Genomic DNA, 24,233 nt, shown 5'->3' on the forward strand with positions numbered 1-24,233 from the left:
GAGCATCTGCATTTACCTTCACTATCGACACTTGTCTTCAATATATTCAAGTTGTATCGAATAATCGATGTTCATTGGAAGATGTTAAGAAATATCGATTACAATCGAAAGAGCCTAGTCGAAATCGATTATTTACCAGTTTGTTTATTTTCTTTTCCTTGGGTGGTTGTATATTTTGGTTGTATATATTTGCGTTGTTTGTGCGGAAAGGTGACGGGAGATATTAGCAAAGACTATTAATAAAGAAGACGTGAAATGGGCTTTGATAGTGTTAGTACTAGAAAACAGAGATTAATATCATACTTGTTGGAAAAGCGCTCCGAACTTACTGGTTTGATGCAGACAATTTTTATTTAGCTATTTTCTCCAACATTTCACGCAAATTTCTGTGTCGGTTGCACTAAATTATTAATAAAATGTTTCACAAAGTGTTTTTGTTCGTTTATGAGTTAAAAAAATTGCTAAAATAAGCGAATTAAGTTTTGTTACGAATGCAAAATGAAAAGAGAAACCGAAAAAAAGTTGCAACGTCTCATGGAACATGTATGATATTAATCTCTGTTTTTTCAAGAAAAAGAGGAAGAGCAAGCTTATCTCATGTCTTCTTTATTAATAGTCTTTGGATATTAGACTACGATGATTCGCTGACAGCTGGCATTATAAGTAAAAGCGAGAGACCGGATCAATTTACATATTTGTAATTAATAATTTAATAGAAAATTATCATACGTAAAAAACTTAAAAGTTTGTAGTTTATGTAATATTGCCTGAAAAACGAGTGTGAACTTTGATGTAATTAAACCATAAGAAGAACAACAACAATCGAATTTAATTGCTTGCACACACATTACAGTACAAAAATGACTAAGCCCGATGTGCGGAAGCGTAAGGTAAGAAATTCAGCTAATTTTGAATATATATAATAAATTTATGGGAAATTCAACAGGTATTAGATATTGAAATTGAAATTAATTTGGGGTCCGATTGCAAACACTATGCAATGGAACAGTAGGTCAATTGTTCACATGATTAATGTAGTTGTATGCATATATTTAGCTGGGCATGTATATCTGTCACGAATGAATAAAAACGACAATTTCTGCATTATGCCGGCCAAATGATTACGTTAGATTTTTGTATGTCACTATGTCTTCATATGGCGGTATGTTCATTGTGGGAAAAATATTTAGTGCTTAGCAGCTAATTAATTGATTCAATTAAAAAATTAATTAGTCTTCCGAGTTTGATTAGCAAGTTAATTGTATCAATTAATTTTTTAATTAAAAATCTAAAAATTTCATTCTTTGACTTAAATAACATAATGTTTTTATCTTGATTAAAAAGTTAATTGTATCAATAAATTTATTCATTGAACACTTTTTCAAGTTCAATAAACTTTGTAATTGGATATTTGGCTAAACTGCAGTTTATGGGCCCCTCACCGATTTGCTTGAAATTAATATATGTTATGTAACTTAGTGTGCTGATTCTAACAAGGTACAATTTTTGTCCCGGAAATACCCGGGTCTTGAGATATAGCCCTCCAAAGGGTCAATAAAAACTGGATATATCTCCTTTGTTTTTGGTCCAATCTAATGTTATGTTATATATCAAACGAAAGGCCAGAGTTTAGGCTTTCAAACTGCGTATAAAAAAAACCTGGGTGTAATCGAAGACTTTTTGAGATATAACGAAAATAACAAAAAATTAGGGTAAAAATTTCTTATTTTTATTTATATCTCCCAAACTAAATTAAATATTTAAAAAATATATTTTGCGTATAAAAGTGCATAAAATAAGCTTTCATATGACACCAAGGAGATATATCAATTTTTTGCTGACCCTTTGGAAGGCTATATCTCAAGACCCGGTTATTTCCGGGACAAAAATTTTACCTTGTTAGAATCAGCATACTAAGTTACATAACGTATATTAATTTCAAGCAAATCGGTGAGGGGCCCATAAACTGCAGTTGCTCCGGATATTTTTTATTTTTTGGTGATATTTTTTTTCCTGTGCAGATAGTGAACTTCTCATAAAAGAGAAGTGCCCATTCCATGTTTAAGTTAAGTTATAGTCCATTGTAGTATCGCAGGTGGTGAACTTCTCTCTTCTTATCGATGAGTGCCGCCCCATTCTATGGCTGCAATTCTATGTTTAGCTCACCAGTATTACTGAGAGGGAAGAACCACATAACATTTTGGTGTTCGGTCGAAATTAGTATTGAAAGAAATTTGTCCAATTGAAAGAATTTGTCATTCTTGAGCATAAGGCATAAGCCATATGGAGATTAATTAATTTGGAAAAAAAATCTGGTGGAATAGTTCAGTAGCAAAAGTATTCTTGGACAGACGGACAATCATATTCTTTAAATCGGATTACGATGTAATTCCCCACGGGGGCGGGTTCTGTGTACCGGATCGACCCGATGGTCCCCATCCATTGGCCAGCGGCTGCCACATCAGTGTACGTGTAGGAGGTAATTCCAAGGGGATTATTTAGACCTACTCTATACTATACCCCCTTAAAATGACAGCTTTCATCTTGGGTTCACATCTCATGTTTTGCAAAATGTTGCAATATTCTTTGCTAGAGAAGCAGTGTAGTGTAGATTTTTTCAATCATTATACTAACCTCGAAAGTTTTCCTAAAAGACTTTTGTAAAACAAAACTCTTGAAACCTTTTTTCGTCGTGTGAAATTTCATTTGTGGTGCATGTTTCACCACATTCATGTTTTATTTATTGTTTCGATACTCTACACAGTTTTTGTTATAATTCAATGATTGTGGCTAATTTGAAAATTAGCCAAATTTTTTAAATAACGTAATCCATTATAAAGCAAATTAAATAAAGAAAATTTATTCGCATGATTGACCTAAATAGTTTTTTTTTTCGTTTTCAATAGAACGATTTTCTTGGTAATTTAAAATGAAATAAAAAATGTTTTCTTATTTTATATATTTTATTTTTAAAATCACTTATTTGAGTTGCTATCAAATTTTTGCAATGTCACCACTCCACCATTAACTTTGAGAATATTTTCAATATCAGTTTTATTGATTATTTTCAATGTTTTTCTTTATCACATTTCATTATCTTACATTATGTATTCTACCATAGTAAACTCAGATTTTGAAATTGGTTTCCATGTGTATATGTTAAAAAAAACCAACATAGGACACAGCGGAAAGTTGGGGAACCGTATGGCGATTTCGATTCTAATAAAAAGTGTAACATTTTCAAAATAGACAACCAATGTATCGATTATGTTGTAGTGTTAATGCAAGATCTTCACATTAGATCGTTTCTTAGAGTCAATGGGGTGCTTTCTTATAAATAACTTTATGCAGTTACATTAGAGCTCATGTATGGTAACCTAAATCTTTCAGTGAAAGTAAATCATTATTTTCATTGGCCAGGAAGTCAAGCATAGAGTATTTATTGCTGAGGATATGGCTCAAATGCTTTTCGATTTGGCAGTTGTTCATTACAAATACTTACCCAGTTTTTGTTGCGGTAGGAACCTTCCGCAGTGTCCGTGTGCAGACGCCATCTACACACATTTTAATTCATTAAGCCGGTCATCGTCATTTATTTTCCATTTTTTTTTATATAATTTTGTTGCATTTGGTATTTGATCAATTCTTGCGAACCCCTTATTTCACATTTTCACCTCTGTACTTTCAAATAATATGGATTTTTTTTAACAATTTTATGAAATTGTATGCACAAAGTGTGGTGTAGAGCTATAAACTTCAAACCATTTAAAACATGACTAGTCATATTATTTTCATATCTGTAGACCTGCGAATCAATAATTTTGTTGATTAGTTTATCATCTGTAAATTATATACACGCAATTCTAGTAGGTTAGTTATACATCAACAATAATTGATGAAATGTATAGATATACATAAAAATAAATATTTTTCTACGTTTTAATTTCTTCGGCCAATTGGAGAGTTTGAAAAACATTTACATAAAACACGGCAATAGAATAGTGGCAATTTTCACATGGCAGACATTGTTTTCTCGCAAAAGGATATATGGGAAGATAATAGTATGCAATTTTTAAATATGCTCACTCTTGAAGCAATTTAGCATATACTATATGCATTTTTTTTATTATTATTATTAAGGGGAAAAAACTACATTCACGCTAAGTAAATAAGTATAATTTTATATGTGTGGCTATTTAGTATATACATTTCGTAGAATATAAATAGATAGCAAGAGTGAACATCAAGAGTGAGTAGGCTAGAACAATTGTTCGATTCCCTATCATAATGTACTACTTATTTTGCGTTAAAATATTGTGAAGATCTTGTAATTTTAATGTACTTAGTTTTTCGAGGAAATGATAACATCACACACATTTTGCCATCAGTTTTAAAAAATCGTTTTTTTTTTATTCCTAGAACAAGAATGGTAAAAAAATCGGAAGAACGAATATAAGCTGTCGATTTTATATCGATTAAACTACTTTTCATGTTTTTCAAGGTGTTGATGTCGTGTTGATAAAAATCGACAAAAATGAATGAACTTTTTATTATGGCCATATTTGACTAATCGGTTTTTAATGTTAATCTAATTACAATGGCGTAGAAAAAATCGAGCGGAAAGGAGAATTTACACTAAATTCTCCTTTCTCCAGTATTTGTGTTCTGGATGCAATAAATATAAGCTTAAATAAATATATACATAATATATAAATACAATTTAAATAGGGAATATGATATTAATCCACAAATTTAAAATAGCTCTGAAAATGCAAAAAAGGCCTCCATAATATTTATATTTCAAATTAATAGAAATGTGTACTTATATTTAAAAAATATTTTTTTATTGTAAAAAAACATCGCATCGCAAACTTATGTACTACCCAGCAAAAAAAAAAAATTGGAATTTGTTCTAGAGGTACAATTTAAAAACACTTCAAAAATATCCTAAAGATTTTCTTAATTTTAACTAACAGGAAATTCTTTTAATTCAATTTTTTATAAATCGCTTTTTTATATTTTAAATGGGTAATTAATGTTAACTCCAATAGGTTAAAATATACAAATTATTTAAATTTTGTCAAAGAAAATGCCAAATTCATTCTAAAAAAATGAGAATTTTTGTTTCTTGGTGTTTTATTCGATCTTTTTCTTTTTAATAAATGTCAATAGTTTTATTAAACTTGAGATCTTAGTTTCCTTTATTTATTTTTAATCCATCATTCCTAATATTTCGCAATTAAATATCACTGAATTACTTCTTCAGAGGCGATTTGATATATGAGCCAATGACCACAAAACAATTATTATTTTAATGGAGCATCACTGCTCTCGTCTACTTTATCTATTGCACAGTGCAATAGATAAAGTAGACAGTGCTGGGTAGCTAATTAGAGTTTCTGCTTATTATCAATTTCTTTTTATTTTTTCTCTTCATTATTATTTTTTCTCTTCTTATTATTTTTATTTTAATTTGCAAAACATGGATTCTTACTCAATATTCGAAAATGACAAAGATTATGATATGAATTTTCTTTGGTTTATTTTTAACGATTTACCGGAATTTGAGTGTTGGCAACATTGCTGCTCTCTATTTTGTTTCCTCTCAATTTGACAAACCAAATAGAATATAGCATTTGAATTGGAACAGAAACAAAAGCTAAACACTTTCTTTCAACGACTTGTTTGAGTCTTTGAATTTCCTTTTATTGCGATAAAAAAAATTACACATTGTTTTCTTTCACTTATCACCTAAATCCATCCAAAAGGTTTCTCATATGTAATGCAACGACGGTTATGAATTTCCTTTAGTTTGTTCTAACGGTTTACATCGATTTGAGTGTTGGCAACACTGCTTCTATCTATCTTGTTTCGTCTCAGTTTGACAACTCAAGCACAAACAAGAAACACTTGACATAATAGCAGCAATAGTCGAGATAATAGAAACATTTTTCTTCCACGGAAACCATTTTTTTTAAATAAAAATAAAAGATTTTTATAGACGATTGACACGTTCAACATATCTATAAGGATGTTGTAAAAAAAACTATAATCTTATATATGATTAAAGGGGAATAATTGTAATATGAAATTTGATTACGTTTTGGTATGTATTAGGGGGAAGAGGCAAATTATCCTTTTAGCAAAACAGGATTTTCTTTATCCTTTTAATAATATAAATAAATTACTCATCTAACCTCTGTATTCTTTTTATTTCCATTTCAGTTAAGTTCCAGTGATGACAAAACAGCCTCTGGTAGCCGGCGAAAATCACCACCAACAGGCGGTGGAGGTGGTCTACCAAAAGGACTTAAATTATCATTTTTCTGCTTAATAATATCAGTATGTTTACTTTTGATTGTATTTGGTAAGTGACGATGGAATTCAATTGTTATGCTGAAGCTGTTAAGATATCATTTTTCATTTCAGGTTTATATATTGATACAACTAGTCCATTTTTAGTCCAATTAGCCTCTAAATTAGGCTATAGCAAAAATCAATATGCTGTGATTATCGACGCTGGTTCAACTGGAAGTCGTGTACTTGCATATAAATTCGATCGTAGTTTTATAGGTAAGGAATTTTTATGAATTCGGAAATCCTACATACCGTTCGAGCTGGCATTATGTGTATTAATAGATCCAATGATGACTATAGATCAATGACTAATATCAATCAATATCTAATGTCTTCTTTCAGACAACAAATTAGTTCTTTCGGATGAGCTTTTCAAGGAACGCAAACCAGGTCTTTCATCATTTGCTGATGCCCCTGAAAAGGGAGCCCATTCTATTAAGCTTCTACTAGATGAAGCTAAGACATTTATACCCAAGGACAAATGGGCTTCCACACCATTGGTGCTAAAAGCCACTGCAGGCTTACGACTTTTGCCCCAAAGCAAAGCTGAAAATATTTTAAATGCTGTTCGGGATCTATTCACAAAATCCGAATTCAGTGTTGATTTGGATGCTGTCGAAATAATGGATGGTACAGATGAAGGTATTTTCTCTTGGTTTACCGTTAATTTTCTACTGGGACGTTTATCGAAAACTAATCAAGCTGCTGCCTTAGATTTGGGAGGTAAGACAATAATCAAAAATATTTTTGGGTTTTTTGCAATATTCACAACAAATCTTTCTTTTCGTAGGTGGTAGCACACAAGTAACATTCTCTCCAACAGATCCCGAACAAGTTCCAGTATATGAGAAATATATGCATGAAGTGAATACCTTAAATCAAAAAATCAATGTATTCACCCATTCGTACTTAGGATTGGGCTTAATGGCAGCACGACATGCTGTATTCACAAAAGGTTATAACAACGAAGCAACGAATTTGGAGTCAATATGTGTTAATCCCATTATATCGAATAGAACCTGGTTGTATAGCAATCTAGAATATAAGATATCTGGCAAGGATCATGCTAAATCAACTCAAGAAAATCCTATAGTCGATTTTGATGCTTGCTTGGATTTGATTAAAAGCAAAGTCTTAGCATTAGTTAAGCCCAAACCATTTACGCTAAAACAACACACCATTGCAGCATTCAGCTATTATTTTGAAAGGGCCACTGAATCTGGCCTAATAGATCCATTCGAGGGTGGTGAAATTACTGTAGAGGCTTATCGCAAAAAAGCCCAAGCCGTATGTGCCATTCCCAATGATGAGCAACCATTCATGTGTTTTGACTTAACATATATCTCAGTGCTATTACATGAAGGCTTCGGTTTGGGGGAGGGCAAAAAAATTAAGGTATTACAATTTCATAATCGGAAAATTTTTTTATTAACTCAATATTTGTTGTTTTTTTACAGCTATACAAAAAAATTGATGGTCATGAAATCTCGTGGGCTTTAGGCTGTGCGTATAATATTTTAATGAGTGATGACAAATTTAATTCTTAAAATGATATTAATTTTACCTTTTCTTAAATGATTCCTAGTGTATTATTTTATATTCTGTTGTTATTTTTAGAGAAGACCACATTACCCACCTTATTTCTTGTTGTGTGCTACTTTTTAATATGCAATAGTGCCTTAGAAATTAGCTTAATTTATGTTGATTGCGCACATATCAATTGGAAATATTAGAGGTTTATTATTGTCTGTATTAATATGAGATTCTTGGATAGAAATCCCATAAAATCTGCTATATTGTATATAGTAATACTTAATTTTTTTTGTTATATGCATTGTGTAAAGTTATTGGTAGAATATGACCTTAATAAATACAATTTATTTGTAATTCATAGAATATGAATGTGTTTTAAGAAAAGTTTTTATTTGACATAATCGAGCTAAGTGTACAGTGGGTGCAGCACGTTTGCATATACTCGATAGGGTAATGAAAAATGCATCAATCTCGAAGCCAATGATGACCATAATATCTTTGAAAACATCAAAAAAGTCTCTAATAAAAGCGATCTGGCGTTAAATGAATATTTAAACAACTAAGGAAAGTCTAAAGTCGGGCGGGGCCGACTATATTATACCCTGCACTACTTTGTAGATCTAAATTTTCGACACCATATCACATCCGTTAAATGCAAAATTTTAAGCAAATTAGGATAAAACTCTGGCTTCTGGGGCCATATAAGTCCATATCGGGCGAAAGATATATATGGATGCTAAATCTGAACCGATTTCAATAAAATTTGGCACACTTATTAATTGTTCTTCTTGTGCACAATTTTAAGCAAATTAGGGTAAAACTCTGGCTTCTGGGGCCATATAAGTCCATATCGGGCGAAAGATATAAATGGGAGCTATATCTAAATATGAACCGATTTCTTCCAAAATCAATAGGGTTCTATTCTGAGCAAAAACACATACTTGTGCCAAATTTGAAGTCGATTGGACTAAAACTGCGACCTAGACTTTGATCACAAAAATGTGTTCACCGACAGACGACTCAGGAGCCCACCCTGAGCATTTTTGCCAAAGACACCATGCGTCTATCTCGTCTCCTTCTGGGTGTTGCAAACATATGCACTAACTTATAATACCCTGTTCCACAGTGTGGTGCAGGGTATAAAAAGGTTAAGGATATACGTAACCCCATTGTATGGCGGGGTGGAGTAGTTAAAATGTTCAGGAACATAGAGACTGATCCTATGAAGAGAACTACCGTGGTACAATGGTTCAACCCCAGTTTCGATCGAACACCAAAACCTTTTTCAGCGGTGGATTATCCGATTATCCCCTCTCAGTAATGCGTGTGACATTTGTCAGTATTTCAAACTTAGAATCGGGCAGCTTTCAGTGTTAACATAAAATGTCACCGCTGTGGTATCACAACGGACTGAATAGTCTAAGTGAGCCTGAATTTTCGGGCGGCCACTATATCTAATCTAACCGAACAGAGGGAATATTAACGCCACATACACAATTTCGATTTGAAATAAAAGCTAGACAATGTGGACGCAGTGTTGCGAGAAAAAGTTTTCGGTTTACCCTACAAGAACAAAAAAAGTTCCCTACATTCCCAAAAAATTTCACCTACAATATTTTTCGTTAAATTTTAATAAAATTTAAAAACAAAAATGTTTCTATCTGCTTTATTAAAATTAGTAGTTTTTTTCTGTTTGGTAGATTGGTAGCAGATCAAATCTCTATAGAAATAAAATTTTGGAAAGTGTTTATATAAAAATAAAATTTTGATTTTTTTTTTTAATTTTTGAAAAAAAAAATTCTATAGAAACAAAATTTTGAGAATATATTCATTCTATAAAAAAAAAATTTTGAGAAAATTTTTTATACAAATAAAATTTTGAGAAAATTTTCTATAGAAATAAAATTTTGAGAATATATTCATTCTATAAAAAAAAAAATTGAGAAAATTTTTTATACAAATAAAATTTTGAGAAAATTTTCTATAGAAATAAAATTTTGAGAAATTTTTCTACAAACATTTTTTTTGACAAAATGTTCTATTGAAATAATGATTGGCAGATTTCTGGTAAGATTTTCTTCAAATTTTAGGTAAATTTTTTTGGCACGAGTGATAATCGTGGTTACCACACATTGTTACAGATCAAGCCTTGCCGGCTTCTATTTCCTTCTCTAGAGCCATCAAAATGTAAAAATTATTAAAAATTGCGTTGAGTGAAAAAGTCCCTACAATGTGCTCCTATGTCCCTACAAGACGCTAAATATTAGAAAAAACTTACACGTAGGGAATTTCCCCTACTTTTGGCAACACTTTTTGGACCGGCCAAACTTCAATATATACATTGGTTTTTATAAGGGCTATATCTATATATGGCCCGATATGATCAGTGTGCAGAACTCTGCGACCGAGCCCTACTCTCCGCTGGTTAACTACCATTTAAAAACAAATGATGAGAAAACTGTCCTGAATGTCATATCCTTTCATTCGTCCCTTTTACCATCAAATCTTTAGTGTTCCTGTTTCCAAATTGGACCGGAATCTGAATTACCCCTACCGCATGTGTCGGAACCGTTATAATGGGGGCCAGTGATAGATAGAAATGCAATGTCTTATTATCCACACAATACGGCCTACATACATACAAATCTACCGCTTCTCCCATACCCTTAAGAGCCCGTTCATAATTCTTATGACTGTCGTTTTATTCGACTCCCATATGGTGCGGTATATTCCTTTGAGATTTTTTTTGTTCGTAAAAAAAAACACCATATTTGAATTTATAAAATTTCATTTATTTTTACTAATAAAGTTATAATTAAAATAACTTATACTTGTGTATTCTATTGATAATATATAATATATGCGTAAATGCAAAAATAATAAAGCTAATTATCTTTTGTGTGTATGTAGGTATATAAAAAAAATGAAATAAATTGTCTATATAAATATCTTGTTTACAAAATTTTAAAGAGAAAAAGAAAATTAAATATAATTTTTGTAGATCTCATTTTAGATTTCAAAATATATATTTTTCTTCTGCTTTGTTGTGACAATAGGAATTTCCCCAAGAGAGAAAAAATCGTACACTTACAGCTGTCGTTTAGGAAGAGAAAAGAAATGCATAGTTGAGGAAAATTTTTTTTAAAAAGTGCATCAAGTTGAGTTAGATAGGTGAGAGAGTGAGTGAGTTGAAATAACATTCTTCCATAAGAATTTCTTTTCCTTCATAAAGCTTTGCGTCTTTCGTCCTTTATTTCATACTACTGACCTTTGCCATACAGTTTAAGGTCTTTCCAATATTTGAGGTTTTATTTGTAGACGATCCATAACATACTGGGGCATGCACAATGTCGGATTTATAGGTTTTAGGCCCTCAAATCCTAACAAAGATAATGCTCCAATGCCGAAAAGTGTGTGAAAAATATCTGGCAAATTTCCTGTGCGATCTGCAAAGCCTCCGGTTTCATTGTCTTGGCAAGAAAGTATAAATTGCTTGAGTTTATCGGCACTTATCCAATGCAGACGTCCCATTATGGTTAAGGAGGCTAAAACCCACCAGGAATAGCACACATCGGGTAATTTTTCGGGACGACCATTAAGACCGCCCGAAGGTAATTGACGTTCACACAACCACCAGCCTAATTTATCCACATCTAATAGATGTAGACGGTGTGTCAAGGAAAGAAATCCAACACAACAGTAAATAAGTCCTATAAAAACAAAACAACAAGCTCAAGTTAATAAAGATAACATAACATGAGTACATTATGACTCACCAGCATGTGATTCGGCACCCGGTTTCGAACCAAAGCCCCCATCAGTTTCATTGCAACAGGACATCACAAATTGTACAGCCTTCTCTACATCAATTGTTGTTGCCAAATCCCTTTTTAACAGAGTCAATATGGCCACAGCACAAAATGAAAATCTAGTATCGACTTCGCCCCAACGATCACCAAAGAAACTACCATCAAGCTGTTGCAACGAAATCACATATTTCACCACTGCTTCACAGTTTATTTCCTGTAGTGCATCATAAATACACAATATCTGCACTGCAGATAAAGTGTATAGTATATGGGGGTCGTGACCTTCACACGGCGCAAAACCACCTGTCGTCGGGCACTGGCATCGCTTAATAAAATCAATTATGGAGTTGCGGTCAAGGCGGTCTAACTGATTCATTATGTCCAATGCTGTGACACCCCAATATATGCCAGACATGCGTAAAAATTCCGTCATACAATACTCATAGTCATCTTGGTCCTTGCCATGATTTTCAATATATTCGACATGTTTCCAAAAGTGCAGCTCGTCGAGAGATTTGCTGGACCCATCAGTACTATTCGGCGATTCTATATTAGTTGGTTTTGCAAACGATGTAAAATCCATGGTTGGGTCGGGGCAGGATCTAACTATTAGTAGTCACAACTTTTTTAACACCCAGAAAAAGAATTCAAAGTTTTTTATTCTTCAAAAGTGGAATAATAGATGGAATCCGTGCAATTAACCAATTAAATTTAATATGACATATGACACATTCAAGGCAAAACAATCTTCTTCTTCTTCGTAAACGTCAAATCCAACACCATATGGTAAAGAAAACAGTGGAACAAGTGATGAAGACACAGAGAGAATAAAAATAAAAGAGGACGAAAAGTTTTCTTCTGCGAAGAAACCCGTATAGATGTCGCACAATGCCTGCAGCTTTGGTATAACCGACGTTGCGATCGAAGCGCTATTTTGATAAATTCTTTATAAAGGCATCGGCAGTTATAATTTCAAATTGTCTGCCAAAAAATTTAATAAATTTATAAAAAAAAAAAACATTTGTAGTTTTTAAATCCTATTTTCCTTACGTTCCGTAAAGCCGCCAGCGAACTGAACTTGGTGACGCCGACGCAAACTGATATTTGAGAGAAGCGACGACAAAAACTGCATCAGTAGGTGGCAGTCATGAGGAAAATTTCTCTAATGGTGTTTTCTTTTCTGAAAAAAGTGTTTTGCCTTCATTTTGTCTGTACAGAATGCGCATTTTTAAAATGTCACCAGCAACCTAAAAAATGCTATTACCCTGCCAGCATTTCAAAGTTTCATTTCATCTTCATCGCTACCACAGACTCGTAAATGTCACTACAACCATCCTACTGTGATGGGGGGCAGCATATCATAAAGTACAAAATGTACTTCATACATGTATTTTGCCATCACTACTTTTATAAAATCCATTTAATTTTTTGTGAAACGCCAAGCGCAACTAGCTTGTTATATTTTATTTAAATAAAAACGAAAATAAAGTTCTGAAAACATAGATTTTACGCTTAAAATTGTGAAAGGTATATTGGTGAACAATTTTTGATTTTCCAAATGGAATAAAGTGATTGTTTTTCAAATATTTTACAGACACGCTGCCTCCATCGAATAAAAACACTGGCTGATAGACGCTGCAACATGTAACTCGCTACTTGTAACTCTACCTCATCATTAATGCAAAAAATTATGTTAAATGTGATGTGATAGTGGTATAAATGTTATATTTTTAAGAATTTGTAAATGATTAATCAAATTAATAAATATCTAAACAAACGTGTTTTACTCGACCACAATGATTCTTTTACCACTATCTTAAAATGTGCTTTTTCTGATTGTTTGGAGGGTCTCTTATTGGCGTCGTTCTAAATTGATCTATAAAGGCACCTAATAATTGCACTCATGCGAAACCTTTTTGTAGTAACTTGGCGTGGTACAACTTCTCAATAGTGACGGCGCTTTTCCGACGAGTTTTTGATATCGTATATGATTGTTTTCAACGTACTGGGGATTCTCAGAAGCGCCCCCAAATTCAAAAAATGTTGGCAGGGTACATGCATTTTTTGCAAGAAAAGAAAACGCCATTAGAGAAATTTTCCTCATTTGTAGTAGTAGTAATAGTAGTAATATTCTCAATATATTGTTTATTAGAATCAAATTTAACATTTTCAGAAATACAATAATTCATTTACAAATTTTACATGTTCAAAATATTTAATATTAAATACGCAATATTTAATAGAAGAAAATATTTGTCTGGCTTATGACAATGGCGTGAGGCCGTCTGTCATTTTATTTATTTATTTTCTTGGCGAATCCAAGCCGCAAAGCCATATACGGATTCCAAAACTACACAAACATAGCAATAATTACAAATTATAAAAATTATGCGCTTAAAAACTAGAAATTAATAACAAAAATAGTATCAATAAGTGACTAAACAGAATTTGAAACAAACAAATACACAATAATTAAAACAATTAACAAAAAAAATTATGCAAATTAAGAACAAAAAACTATTAAAAAATATAAATTAAATTATCAATTTAAAAAAATTAAAAAATAAGAACAATAAAAAAAATAAAAAAGTAAAAAAAAACATGAATATGTGAGTAAGACAGCAATACTAACATAAAAAGCTAGTAAAGAGACTCAATAAAATAAATAAAAAAATTATATACCATAATACAAACTAAATCAAAAAACTAAAAACTAAATAAAATATATATATATATATATATATATATATATATATATATATATATATATATATATATATATATATATATATATATATATATATATATATATATATATATATATATATATATATATATATAATATATATATATATATATATATATATATATATATATATATATATATATATATATATATATATATATATATATATATATATATATATATATATATATATATATAAATAAATAAAAATTAAACAAATTAACTAAAGAATTTACAGCTACTCAGTAACTAGTCAACATCTGCTAACACAACGTTAGGGATGAGACAATACATGCAGCATAAAAATTAAATTAACATTTAACATAACAAAAAAAAAATAATAAAAATAAAATTAAAATTATTATCTGACATAAATTATATAAGACTTTACTATATTGTTTAATTTTTCTGTGTATTTAAAATTTTTTTTGTCTTAAATACAGTATGTACTTGTTAGTTATTCATGCAAATTCTCTAATTAGGAATGTCCTATATCTTAGTGCCTCTTGAACGAATGAACTTATATTATTCCAACTAGCAAATACTTCTCCATTCAAAATATCAATTAATTCCGTTTGACTAAAAATTGGTTTTCCTAAATGTCTGCGTCTGAACTCTCGGAGTATTGGACATATAGCCACGAAATGCATAAGATTTTCTTCCTGGTGTGTATTTCAAATAGATCAGTTTTTTTTCTCCATTGAACTAAACTTATTCGAGTTTAGTCCCAGTAAGTCGCACCTTGTTTTCATAATTGTGGTAATTGCTGTCAGATGATTTTCGTCATTCATATACATATCTCCGATGTTAAAGTTCAGAAACTTATAGAATCGACTGCGATTTGCTTTCGCCAATATTCTCATCTCATCCACCCGTTTCTCTTTTAACATTCTTAGCACATACATTCCATTATTAATCCAATCCATCTCTGGTGTATCGATTTCAAATTTGCAATTGAATTCATTTGCTATATCATTTATGCTCTTTGCCCAGAATATATTTCTTGAGAGTATTTGCAATAACAACATATGAGGAAGTCTGCTTCGATGCATTCTTAATATTGTCTTATATATATATTTCATATGGAGCTCCAAGCCAACGAAATTACCATCATCAGTATTTTTTTCCAAACTGATTGCATAATTAGTTTTAGTATGCGCTTTATAAAATACCTTTTTAGTTTATCCACTTCATCAAAGTTGCTATAACCCCAAATTTGGGCTCCATCAATAGCCATACATTTATTTTCCCGATATATATTATAATCGCCATTTTCAGATATTTTATATGGTTTCGTTTTGAATCGGAATTGCACATTTCAACATTTGGAAAGCCATAACAGGGTGCAAAGTGTTGGCCAATCGACGGCCGCTTTCGATGTATTTGGCTCTACGAAGCGATTTACGCAAAGATGATAGCATTGCATGTTGAACGTCGTTAAATATCTTTGACTTCGGTTTTCTTGTTCTTTTTACCTCTCTCTCTGCCATCACAAAAATTTAATTTACATAAAATTACGAATTCAAGTGCAAAATCCAGTAGTTTTGTTATCCTTTTCCAAAATTCAATTGTTTGTGGCAAAAAAGTGTGTGTGTTTTGTAAGAAGCGCATTATTTTTGTAGACAGAGATCGCATTGATATTTTGCAACCTGGCTCTTATATTGCATGAAAAAGAAAGAAGTTACCAAAACGTCGAAGGCAGGGCGAGGAAGAAGAAGAAAGCAACAGAAGAAAAAGAAGAAATTGTTGGACCACTAATATTTGCAGTGCCACCTTTAGCATTTGGAAATTTGGATAATTATAAGAAAAAGATTGCTTGCAGACAACAAATCCATTGGCATTCGATAGTTAGGTGAAGTCTACAGAGACCACCTTGTTCCAAGGTTGTGTGAGTGCGTCGTGTTATTTTTGGCCGTTGTTGTTGTTGTGCTTGTCAATATATTTTTTTTGGTGAGTTCAAACATCAAAAGTGAAATTATTTTGCCAACACCCCAAATCCATATGGAAGGCATTTGAAGAAAAAAAGGAGGGCTGGCCAAATTCTCTTTGAGACGTCTGTGGCTTTTTGAGGAGTAATTGTATTGTTTGGAAAATTCCGATTTATAATCGGAGCTGTCATTGCCAATATTCCAGCCTTCAACCATTTGAAGATTACACGTGAAACTGAGGGCCATGTCAAATGGTGATGATGTTCTAGATAATTGGGAAGAATTTGACGAAGCAAATGTAAGTTCCATGAATCACATATTCAAAACATAGAGTTTATTTTAAACATTGTATCTATTTAATTTTGCAGTTACAGTCAGCTTTGCAACGCTGCAACAAAGCCTCAACGCAAGACTTTGATAATTCAAGTAATAATACCGAGAAAATCAACACTTCCTTGGTTATAAACAAAACCGATTCGTACTCTTCGTCATTTAACACTTCTAGACAGAACAACTCATTGTCGTCAGCGCCATCTTCATCAGTAAAAGCCCAACAACCCCAAATGAAACTTTTGCAACGTCCCACTAATGCTCAGGACTCTTCTGTGGCTAATTCATCGCCAGCAACTCCAATCTTGAATCAGAATTTCACCAAATCTCCATTGGACAATATGGCTGCAACATTTGAGCCGGTCATGATGGTTTTGCACAAACCAGCCGATGAATACGATTCGGCCAATTATACTCAACCCATTGTCAATCAGACTGTAAAAATATTAAGACGTCCCACACAGTCTTCAGAGCCACGCAACAATGGTATACGTCCCAAGCAGCCCATTAAAACGCTCAAACAAAGGGAACAAGAGTATGCCGAAGCAAGACTTCGGATATTGGGTTCAGCTAAAAATCCGGAAGATGAGGAACAACGGTAAGAACCGATTTAGTTCTATTAAAAAACATTTAACAATTTTAAAAATTGGACCCAATGTGACTTACCCTTACGGTACGTTCACACTGGGCAAATATTTGGCAGATATCAAAAAATAATTCATTGCCACAGTCAAATAAGCAAACATTTTTAGATCACAATGGAAGTAGTTTTCAAAAATGGCATTTAAATATTTAAAAAATGTTCCTGGAAACAAGTTTGACACTCATTTTGGTCAAATATCTGCCTAGTGTGACCATACCGTTAGATATGCTCTTTTTGACGTTACAAGAAATTTTCAAAAACAAAAAATTCACATTTATTCAAACTAAATCTTAGAAATGTTTGCTCAAATAAACACCGCGGCAACTGAGAAAACTTTTCTCGTAATTATTTGTTGTCAGTTTGTTGTGTTTCAAATTTTTACAACTGACGTATTTTTGAGGAAAACCTGTTTTTTTAGTCATACATTTTTGTTTGAGAATATCGACTCATTTTAAAATGCTTATAAAGGGAAACATTTTCAAACATATGTTAATAATTAAATTTTCCTTACATTATTTCCAGTGCCTGTTCTTCACCCACTGTTGCTACTTCTGGTAGTAGTAGTACAGTTTCAGCTCCTGGAACACCGATAGTGGCAGCAACACCAATGACAACGGTATCTTTTCCAACTACTCCAATAAATGTTGGGGCACCATCGAAAATCAATTCGCCCAAAACTCAAGGAGGTGCTGTCTATAATCATTTTCAATATCAACAGCAACAGGTAGGTAATGACTCACACCGCACTGGTGTGTGTGAACATAAATATTCCAAACATAAATTGGTTGACCTAAATGGAATTGGTACTTTTGTTTTTCACCCGTGAATGATGATTTTCGGGAAGTTCTAATGTTATTGTTTTCAATGTTGCAGAATCTGTGGAAATTCCAGAATATGCCCTGATTTGAGTCTACCGTTTTGCTAGCAGATTTCGGACCCAAATGTCAAACTTAATTTTTATAAACTTAAGAGTCTAGGAATCGACTTCTAATGATAAAAAATCGAATTCTTATAGTCTCTAAAATGGACTAATCGACATTTTATGTTGATTAAAAATTATTTAATCGACTTTCAAGTATAGATAAACCAAAGTTTGATTTTAGAAATTGTCTAATCAACTTTGGGTGATAATTATCGAATTATTAGTTTTACAATCAACAAATCCGTTTTGGGTGAAGTCGACCCAAATTGACCCATCGAATAATAGTATTTGTTCAGATAATATAGACTTTGGCTAGCAGAAAATTATTTTTCTTCTAGCTTTACTTTAGCTTACACCAAAATATTTCTAATTAAAAAGTTGATTGAAGTTTAAAACTTTTTCAATTAATTAATTAATTGATACAACTAACTTTTTTAGTCAAACTCACTTAAAAGAGATTAAATTAATTGAAATCTTCAAATCAAATCAATTAATTTTGTAATCAAATACTTTTTATGTCCAATTAAAATTGTGAATGATACTATCATTTTCGTGATTGAAGACATTTCAATTAAAAAATTAGTAGGGTCAATTAATTTCGTGAGTGAATCAGAAAACTTTTTGTGTGTAGCCCTCACAGTGCCCCACGATAATTTGTGCGATCTAATAATTCACTAATAACCTTGCTTCTTTATCCCCAATGTTCCGATATTCGTAATCGCAAATCGCAAGAATTTATTTTACTTATAAATAAAAAAATAGATACTCTCGGTCTACAAAACAATTTTAATTTGAACTTCTCATTAAAGACACCTATATTACCAAGATTTCACAAGTGTGGCCAGTAGCCAAGACACTTGAGACACTACTCCTCCCCAGCCTTGTGGAGAATTTTCCAGCTGCCAACATCAACATGGATTCCTTAAGGTACATAGCACGACGACAGCCTTGCATGCCATTTCAGCACACATCAATATGGGAATCAATCAGCTCAAGCCGTGTCACAGGACGGTCCTCGTGGCGCTTGACCTATCGAAGGCATTCGATACGGTCAACCATGCCACATTATTCGAGGACAGTGAGAATACGTCCCTACCGGCAGGAACCAAGCGTTGGGTTCTGAATTATCAGTGCGGACCCCAGTCGTATGTGGAATTCAGGGACAGGAAGTAAAAACCCCATAGAGTTAAACAGGGAGTTCTCCAGGGTGGGGTGATATCTCCGGCACTGTTTAATCTCTACCTGTCCTCGATTCCACCCCCTCCTGACGGCATCTAGATAGTATCATATGCGGACGATTGTACAATCATGTCATCCGGGCCCATTGTTGATGACATATGCGATCGATTGAACGTGTACCTCGCTGATATTACCAGTTATTTCACTGCAAGAAATTTGAGGATATCTTCCACCAAATCCTCAGTCACACTATTCACTACATGGGCAGCGGAAGTACGCAGACAGTTGAATGTCAGAGTTGACGGCGAAATAATTCCGACCACAAATTACCCCAAGATTCTCGGGGTCATATTCGACAGCCTTTTTAAGTCGTGATAGGCTCCGCGGTAGAAACAAGGTCCTCAAGTCGCTTGTCGGCAGAACTTGGAATGCGGACAAAGAATCTTTGTTGACTACATATAAGGCAATTGGCCGGTCAGTGGTAAACTATGCAGCGCCAGTGTGGACACCTTAAAAGAGCGACACGCAGTGGAATAATATACAGACCTGTCAGAACGCTGCCCTTAAAACTGCAACAGGATGCCTCCGCAGTACACCGCTGGATCACCTTTATGCAGAGACCAAGATCATCCCAGTGCGTCGACACAATTACATGTTGTCAAATCACTACCTCTTGGGTTGCTATCGTAGTTGTCATCCAAATCACCCTCTTGTGGATAGACAACCTCCAGCCAAGAATGTAAAGGTTGATCTTCATCTTCTAGAGCCTGAGATCCTATAAAAGAGAGCCTCTAGATCAGGCAGCATACCAGACAGGTCTGAACAGAATTCATGAGGATACTGTAGATGAAGTGATGAGAAGCTACAAGGTTAACCCTGTTCTTGGAGTCCGATCGGCGCCGGCCGGAGGAGAAATATCTCCCACGGCAGACCACGGTAGTTTTGGCCCAACTAAGATCAGGCAAGTGCAGCCTCCTCAATTCCTACTTATCAGTGATTTATAGCAGCGTAGCTGACTTGTGTCCCATCTGTAATCAAGGGCCACATGACACTCGTAACCTTTTCGCTTGCCCAGCTAAGCCTATCCGTCTCACCACCAGATAACTCTGGACACACCCCATCCTTGTCGCAGATTTCCTTGATCTGGTTACTAGTTGAACTACACAAGCATAGAATCAAATGGTTGAAACTACATTAACAACTGTTACAACAACAACAACCAAGATTTAAGTTTATGAGTTAAGAAATTATTGTCAAAGAATAATTTCGAATTTCGGAACAGGAGGGTATATCTCCCTTTTTACGACCTATTTCATTCCTTATTGTCCAGGCGAATATGGTTCGTTATTGTCTCATTTTGCAATTTACGATTCTGAATTTCGAAACAGGGGGTATATCTCCCTTTTTACGACCTATTCCATTCCTTATTGTTCAGGGGAATACGGTTCGTTATTGTCTCATTTCGAAAATGAACACATTTTTTTAAATTATGGTCTGTTTCTAAGCATTCGGTATACAAATTATGTTCGCAGCTAGGGTTGTCTTAGGGGCCGGAAATAATCTAACAAAGTTTTAAGATAATTATCCCATTTTTAAAGTTTCAGGTAAAATTTTGGTCGTTGCTATTGCTTTGTTCGAAAAAAATATTTATTAACTGATATCTCAATAATTTTCTGCATTAAATTTATAAAAAAAAGTCTATATCCTTAGAATATGGCTTCTAATATGCACCTATTTGTTTGTATAAAAATATTCTTTAATTTGCAAACAATAAAAATTTGAATTCAAATATGTCAAAAGTTGAAAAGGTGGCCTACACCGAAAATTAAGAGTATTGGTCTGATATTCCAATAATTCTGGGACATACGCATAAAGCATTTCGTCCTACGCTGGCATGCCGAAAAAATCTCTCAAACCAATGTTACTATTCCAAAAGACTATTGAGTATGGAGCATCATCATCCTAATTTCTCGGTACTGAAACATATAAAAACAAAAAATCAGTTAACCACAACTATATATGTACTCACTTCCCTAATTCTTTGGTTGACAAGTACTTGCAGTCAACTGCACTTGATGATGTCTCATTCATCTATGTCCTGGCACCTGTATGGACATAATAAAGCCATGCTAAGAGTGATCATTAATTATACTTTTGAATTCCAAAACCATCGCAATCGTTGCATCCTCCATTATTAATCATTCAACTATGTGTAATTATATCCAGGTTACATGTAATCTTTTGGGCTTTCTTCCGAAGAGAAACCAGTATTGTTATTCGATTTAGCACCAAAAAAAAAACTATACTTATGATTAGGAATGCAATCATATACATTTATTACGATATTTTCAATTAATTTTAAATTAATATTTTATTATTTTTAGCAACAACAACAGCAACAACAGTATCAACAGCCACAGCAACCACCACCACCACCACCACAACAACAACAATATCATCCAAACTATCAACAACAAAATTTCTATTACAATCAACAACCACAATCACCTGCCTATAACAATAACAATCGCACATTTAGTAATATGCCCCCATTGTTGGGTTATCAACCGCATCAGCCGCCATCACAAATGAAGATGTCTCAGCAGTACCACAAGTCATCACAACTTCAAAAGCAACAACAACAACAGCAGCAGCAACAGCAGCAACAAACTTGGTCGCCCGTTGTTGGTGGCAGTGTCTCTGCTTCCCTAAGACAAACACAAAATGAAAATTTATTACGCTTACCCAAGGGTCCAGATGGTACTATAGGATTTCAAATGCGCCGGTAACGCGATGATATACCTCTAGGAAAACAAACAAAAACCCCGAGGTGGCCAATCACCATTTCATCTACTGCTAAATTGTAATATTGGTGTGCGTTTTATTTGTTCGGTCGTTTATTAAGCGGCTACTTGGATCGTAAATGTAACCAAATCGATGCTTAATAAACGAAATACAAAATTAAAATTCATGCTTTATATTCCCCCTCGTGTTGCTGCCGTTTAAATTTTATATTAAAAAAATACTATTTTGATTAAGTCAAAAAGAAAAATAATTACTAATTGGTGTTTAATAATGATTGAAGGCATAATTATAAAAGTATAACAAAACAAATCCAAAATTTACCATCAGTCCAATGATTAACTTTCCCGATTTTTATTTAATTTTTTTCTATAAAACAAACACAATCCCTCCCCCCTGCTTCTCCCACATGTTTTGTTTGGTAACTATAATAACTATTATTGATTCAATTTAATTTTTTTTATATCTTTTATCGAGAGCATATTAATTATATATACATATTGCAAAAATGAAAGAAAATCTCTTGTTGTTTTTACAGATGGTACGTTTATAAAACGTGATGTATATGTATAAAGGCCGTGTGTATTTTTCTAATTTTTTGGTTATATATACGAAATAATTTCTATATTATGCTACCAGAGATTTTGCCAATTGGAAATAACTTTTTGCCTTTTTTCTAACGATCTTTGCTTCGTCTTTCGTTACAATCAGTATTTTCGATTAATTTTTCTTTAAGTTCCTTCCGAAAACTACGTACCGAAGAATATCCTATTCTATAAGCCTATTCTTTAATACACACACATATATAACTTCGATTCCGCCCCCCCCCCCCCCCCCTACAAGTCTAAATTTTTGCTACCCTCCTATATAAAATACAGTCACAATTTCCTTTTGATTGGTGAAAGTTTTATTCTGATGCTCTTTTTGGATCAAGCATAAATAGAAAAGAAATGAGTTAGTTGGAGACGATCAATTTTTGATATTGCTCCCGTACATAAAAAAAATGTTTTCTGAAATTAATTGATCCAATAAATTTTTTAATTGAAATGTCTTTAATCACAGAAATTAATTAATTGATCCAAATAAAAAAATAATTGATACTTTTAATTTTTGTGATTGATTTTTGTATCAATTAAAAAATTTCTTCAATCAACTAGATTTTTAATTGAATATTTTTTAAAACTCAATTAAAATTTTAATTGGAAACATTTTTTTTCTGTGTAACAGGTTGGCTGACAAGTCCCCGGTCTAACAAAGAAAAACACATTTTTTTTGTCAAAATTCGTTTTTATTATTCAACATAGCTCCCTTCAAAAGCGATACAACGATTATAACGACCTTCCAATTTTTTGATACCATTTTGGTAGTACTCCTTTGGTTTTGCCTCAAAATAGGTCTCAGTTTCGGCAATCGCCTCTTCATTGCAGCCAAAATTTTCTGGAGAATACTGTGGGTGGGGAAGCAATTCGAAGCCCAATTCATGAATTTTTGCCATCGTTCTCAATGACATGTGGCACGGTGCGTTGTCTTGGTGGAACAACACTTTTCTTTCATATGGGGCCGTTTTGCCGCGATTTCGACCTTCAAACGCTCCAATAACGCCATATAATAGTCACTGTTGATGGATTTTCCCTTCTCAAGATAATCGATAAAAATTATTCCATGCGCATCCCAAAAAACAGAGGCCATTATTTTTTTCCAGCAGACTTTTGAGTCTTTCCACGCTTTGGAGACGGTTCACCGGTCGCTGTCCACTCAGCCGACTGTCGATTGCACTCAGGAGTGTAGTGATGGAGCCATGTTTCATCCATTGTCACATATCGACGGAAAAACTCGGGGTGTTTTACGACCTAACCTAACCTATGATTCGGAACCTCTGGAACACCAAACAGAAAAACAATATCTCCATTTTCCATATGCTCCGAAGGACGATTTGTCAAGCACTCCCAGACTGTAGAGTGTGCAAGCAGAAAACAAAGGCAAG

The 24,233-nt window shown here is 33.2% G+C and overlaps 3 protein-coding genes and 1 long non-coding RNA gene across 6 annotated transcripts; 3 read left to right on the plus strand and 1 right to left on the minus strand.

The window, feature by feature from the left end:
• Positions 1–202: 202 nt before the first annotated feature.
• On the plus strand, positions 203–8,253 carry NTPase (ectonucleoside triphosphate diphosphohydrolase NTPase). 3 transcript variants are annotated; one of them, XM_075293349.1, is made up of 7 exons: positions 203–270; positions 617–890; positions 6,226–6,367; positions 6,430–6,573; positions 6,700–7,080; positions 7,148–7,752; positions 7,815–8,253. In XM_075293349.1, exons 2-7 carry the CDS (start codon positions 861–863, stop codon positions 7,902–7,904), a joined length of 1,392 nt encoding a protein of 463 aa, XP_075149464.1. In that variant the 5' UTR covers positions 203–270; positions 617–860; the 3' UTR covers positions 7,905–8,253. The 3 variants fall into 3 exon arrangements, with proteins under 3 accessions (XP_075149464.1, XP_075149465.1, XP_075149466.1); XM_075293350.1 differs by lacking the exon at positions 203–270 and having other exon boundaries at positions 617–697; positions 753–890; XM_075293351.1 differs by lacking the exons at positions 203–270; positions 617–890 and adding an exon at positions 5,918–6,106.
• A 2,407-nt stretch (positions 8,254–10,660) lies between these two features.
• RabGGTb (geranylgeranyl transferase type-2 subunit beta) lies at positions 10,661–12,462 on the minus strand. Its single transcript, XM_075293353.1, has 2 exons — positions 11,667–12,462; positions 10,661–11,600 (listed from the first exon to the last, which is right to left on the minus strand). Exons 1-2 carry the CDS (start codon positions 12,280–12,282, stop codon positions 11,173–11,175), a joined length of 1,044 nt encoding a protein of 347 aa, XP_075149468.1. The 5' UTR covers positions 12,283–12,462; the 3' UTR covers positions 10,661–11,172.
• Positions 12,463–13,140: 678 nt separating this feature from the next.
• LOC142223466 (uncharacterized) lies at positions 13,141–13,496 on the plus strand. The gene is made up of 2 exons (XR_012718746.1): positions 13,141–13,226; positions 13,294–13,496. It is a non-coding gene; the product is annotated as an uncharacterized LOC142223466 (long non-coding RNA).
• Positions 13,497–15,907: 2,411 nt separating this feature from the next.
• Positions 15,908–22,502, plus strand: LOC142223464 (uncharacterized). Its single transcript, XM_075293352.1, has 4 exons — positions 15,908–16,671; positions 16,742–17,301; positions 17,869–18,070; positions 21,832–22,502. Exons 1-4 carry the CDS (start codon positions 16,618–16,620, stop codon positions 22,234–22,236), a joined length of 1,221 nt encoding a protein of 406 aa, XP_075149467.1. The 5' UTR covers positions 15,908–16,617; the 3' UTR covers positions 22,237–22,502.
• The last annotated feature ends 1,731 nt before the right edge of the window (positions 22,503–24,233 follow it).

Source organism: Haematobia irritans, chromosome 2 (assembly GCF_050003625.1).
Source record: "Haematobia irritans isolate KBUSLIRL chromosome 2, ASM5000362v1, whole genome shotgun sequence".
In the NCBI taxonomy this organism is placed as follows: domain Eukaryota; kingdom Metazoa; phylum Arthropoda; class Insecta; order Diptera; family Muscidae; genus Haematobia; species Haematobia irritans.

Coding starts and splice junctions, on each gene's coding strand:
- NTPase (XM_075293349.1), top strand. CDS start 861: ATGACTAAGCCCGATGTGCGGAAGCGTAAG. Junction 7,081..7,147: donor TGCTGCCTTAGATTTGGGAG/GTAAGACAATAA, acceptor TTCTTTTCGTAG/GTGGTAGCACACAAGTAACA. Junction 7,753..7,814: donor GGGAGGGCAAAAAAATTAAG/GTATTACAATTT, acceptor GTTTTTTTACAG/CTATACAAAAAAATTGATGG.
- RabGGTb (XM_075293353.1), bottom strand. CDS start 12,282: ATGGATTTTACATCGTTTGCAAAACCAACTAATATAGAATCGCCGAAT. Junction 11,601..11,666: donor GGGTGCCGAATCACATGCTG/GTGAGTCATAAT, acceptor TTGTTTTTATAG/GACTTATTTACTGTTGTGTT.
- LOC142223464 (XM_075293352.1), top strand. CDS start 16,618: ATGTCAAATGGTGATGATGTTCTAGATAATTGGGAAGAATTTGACGAA. Junction 16,672..16,741: donor AAGAATTTGACGAAGCAAAT/GTAAGTTCCATG, acceptor TTAATTTTGCAG/TTACAGTCAGCTTTGCAACG. Junction 18,071..21,831: donor TTCAATATCAACAGCAACAG/GTAGGTAATGAC, acceptor TATTATTTTTAG/CAACAACAACAGCAACAACA.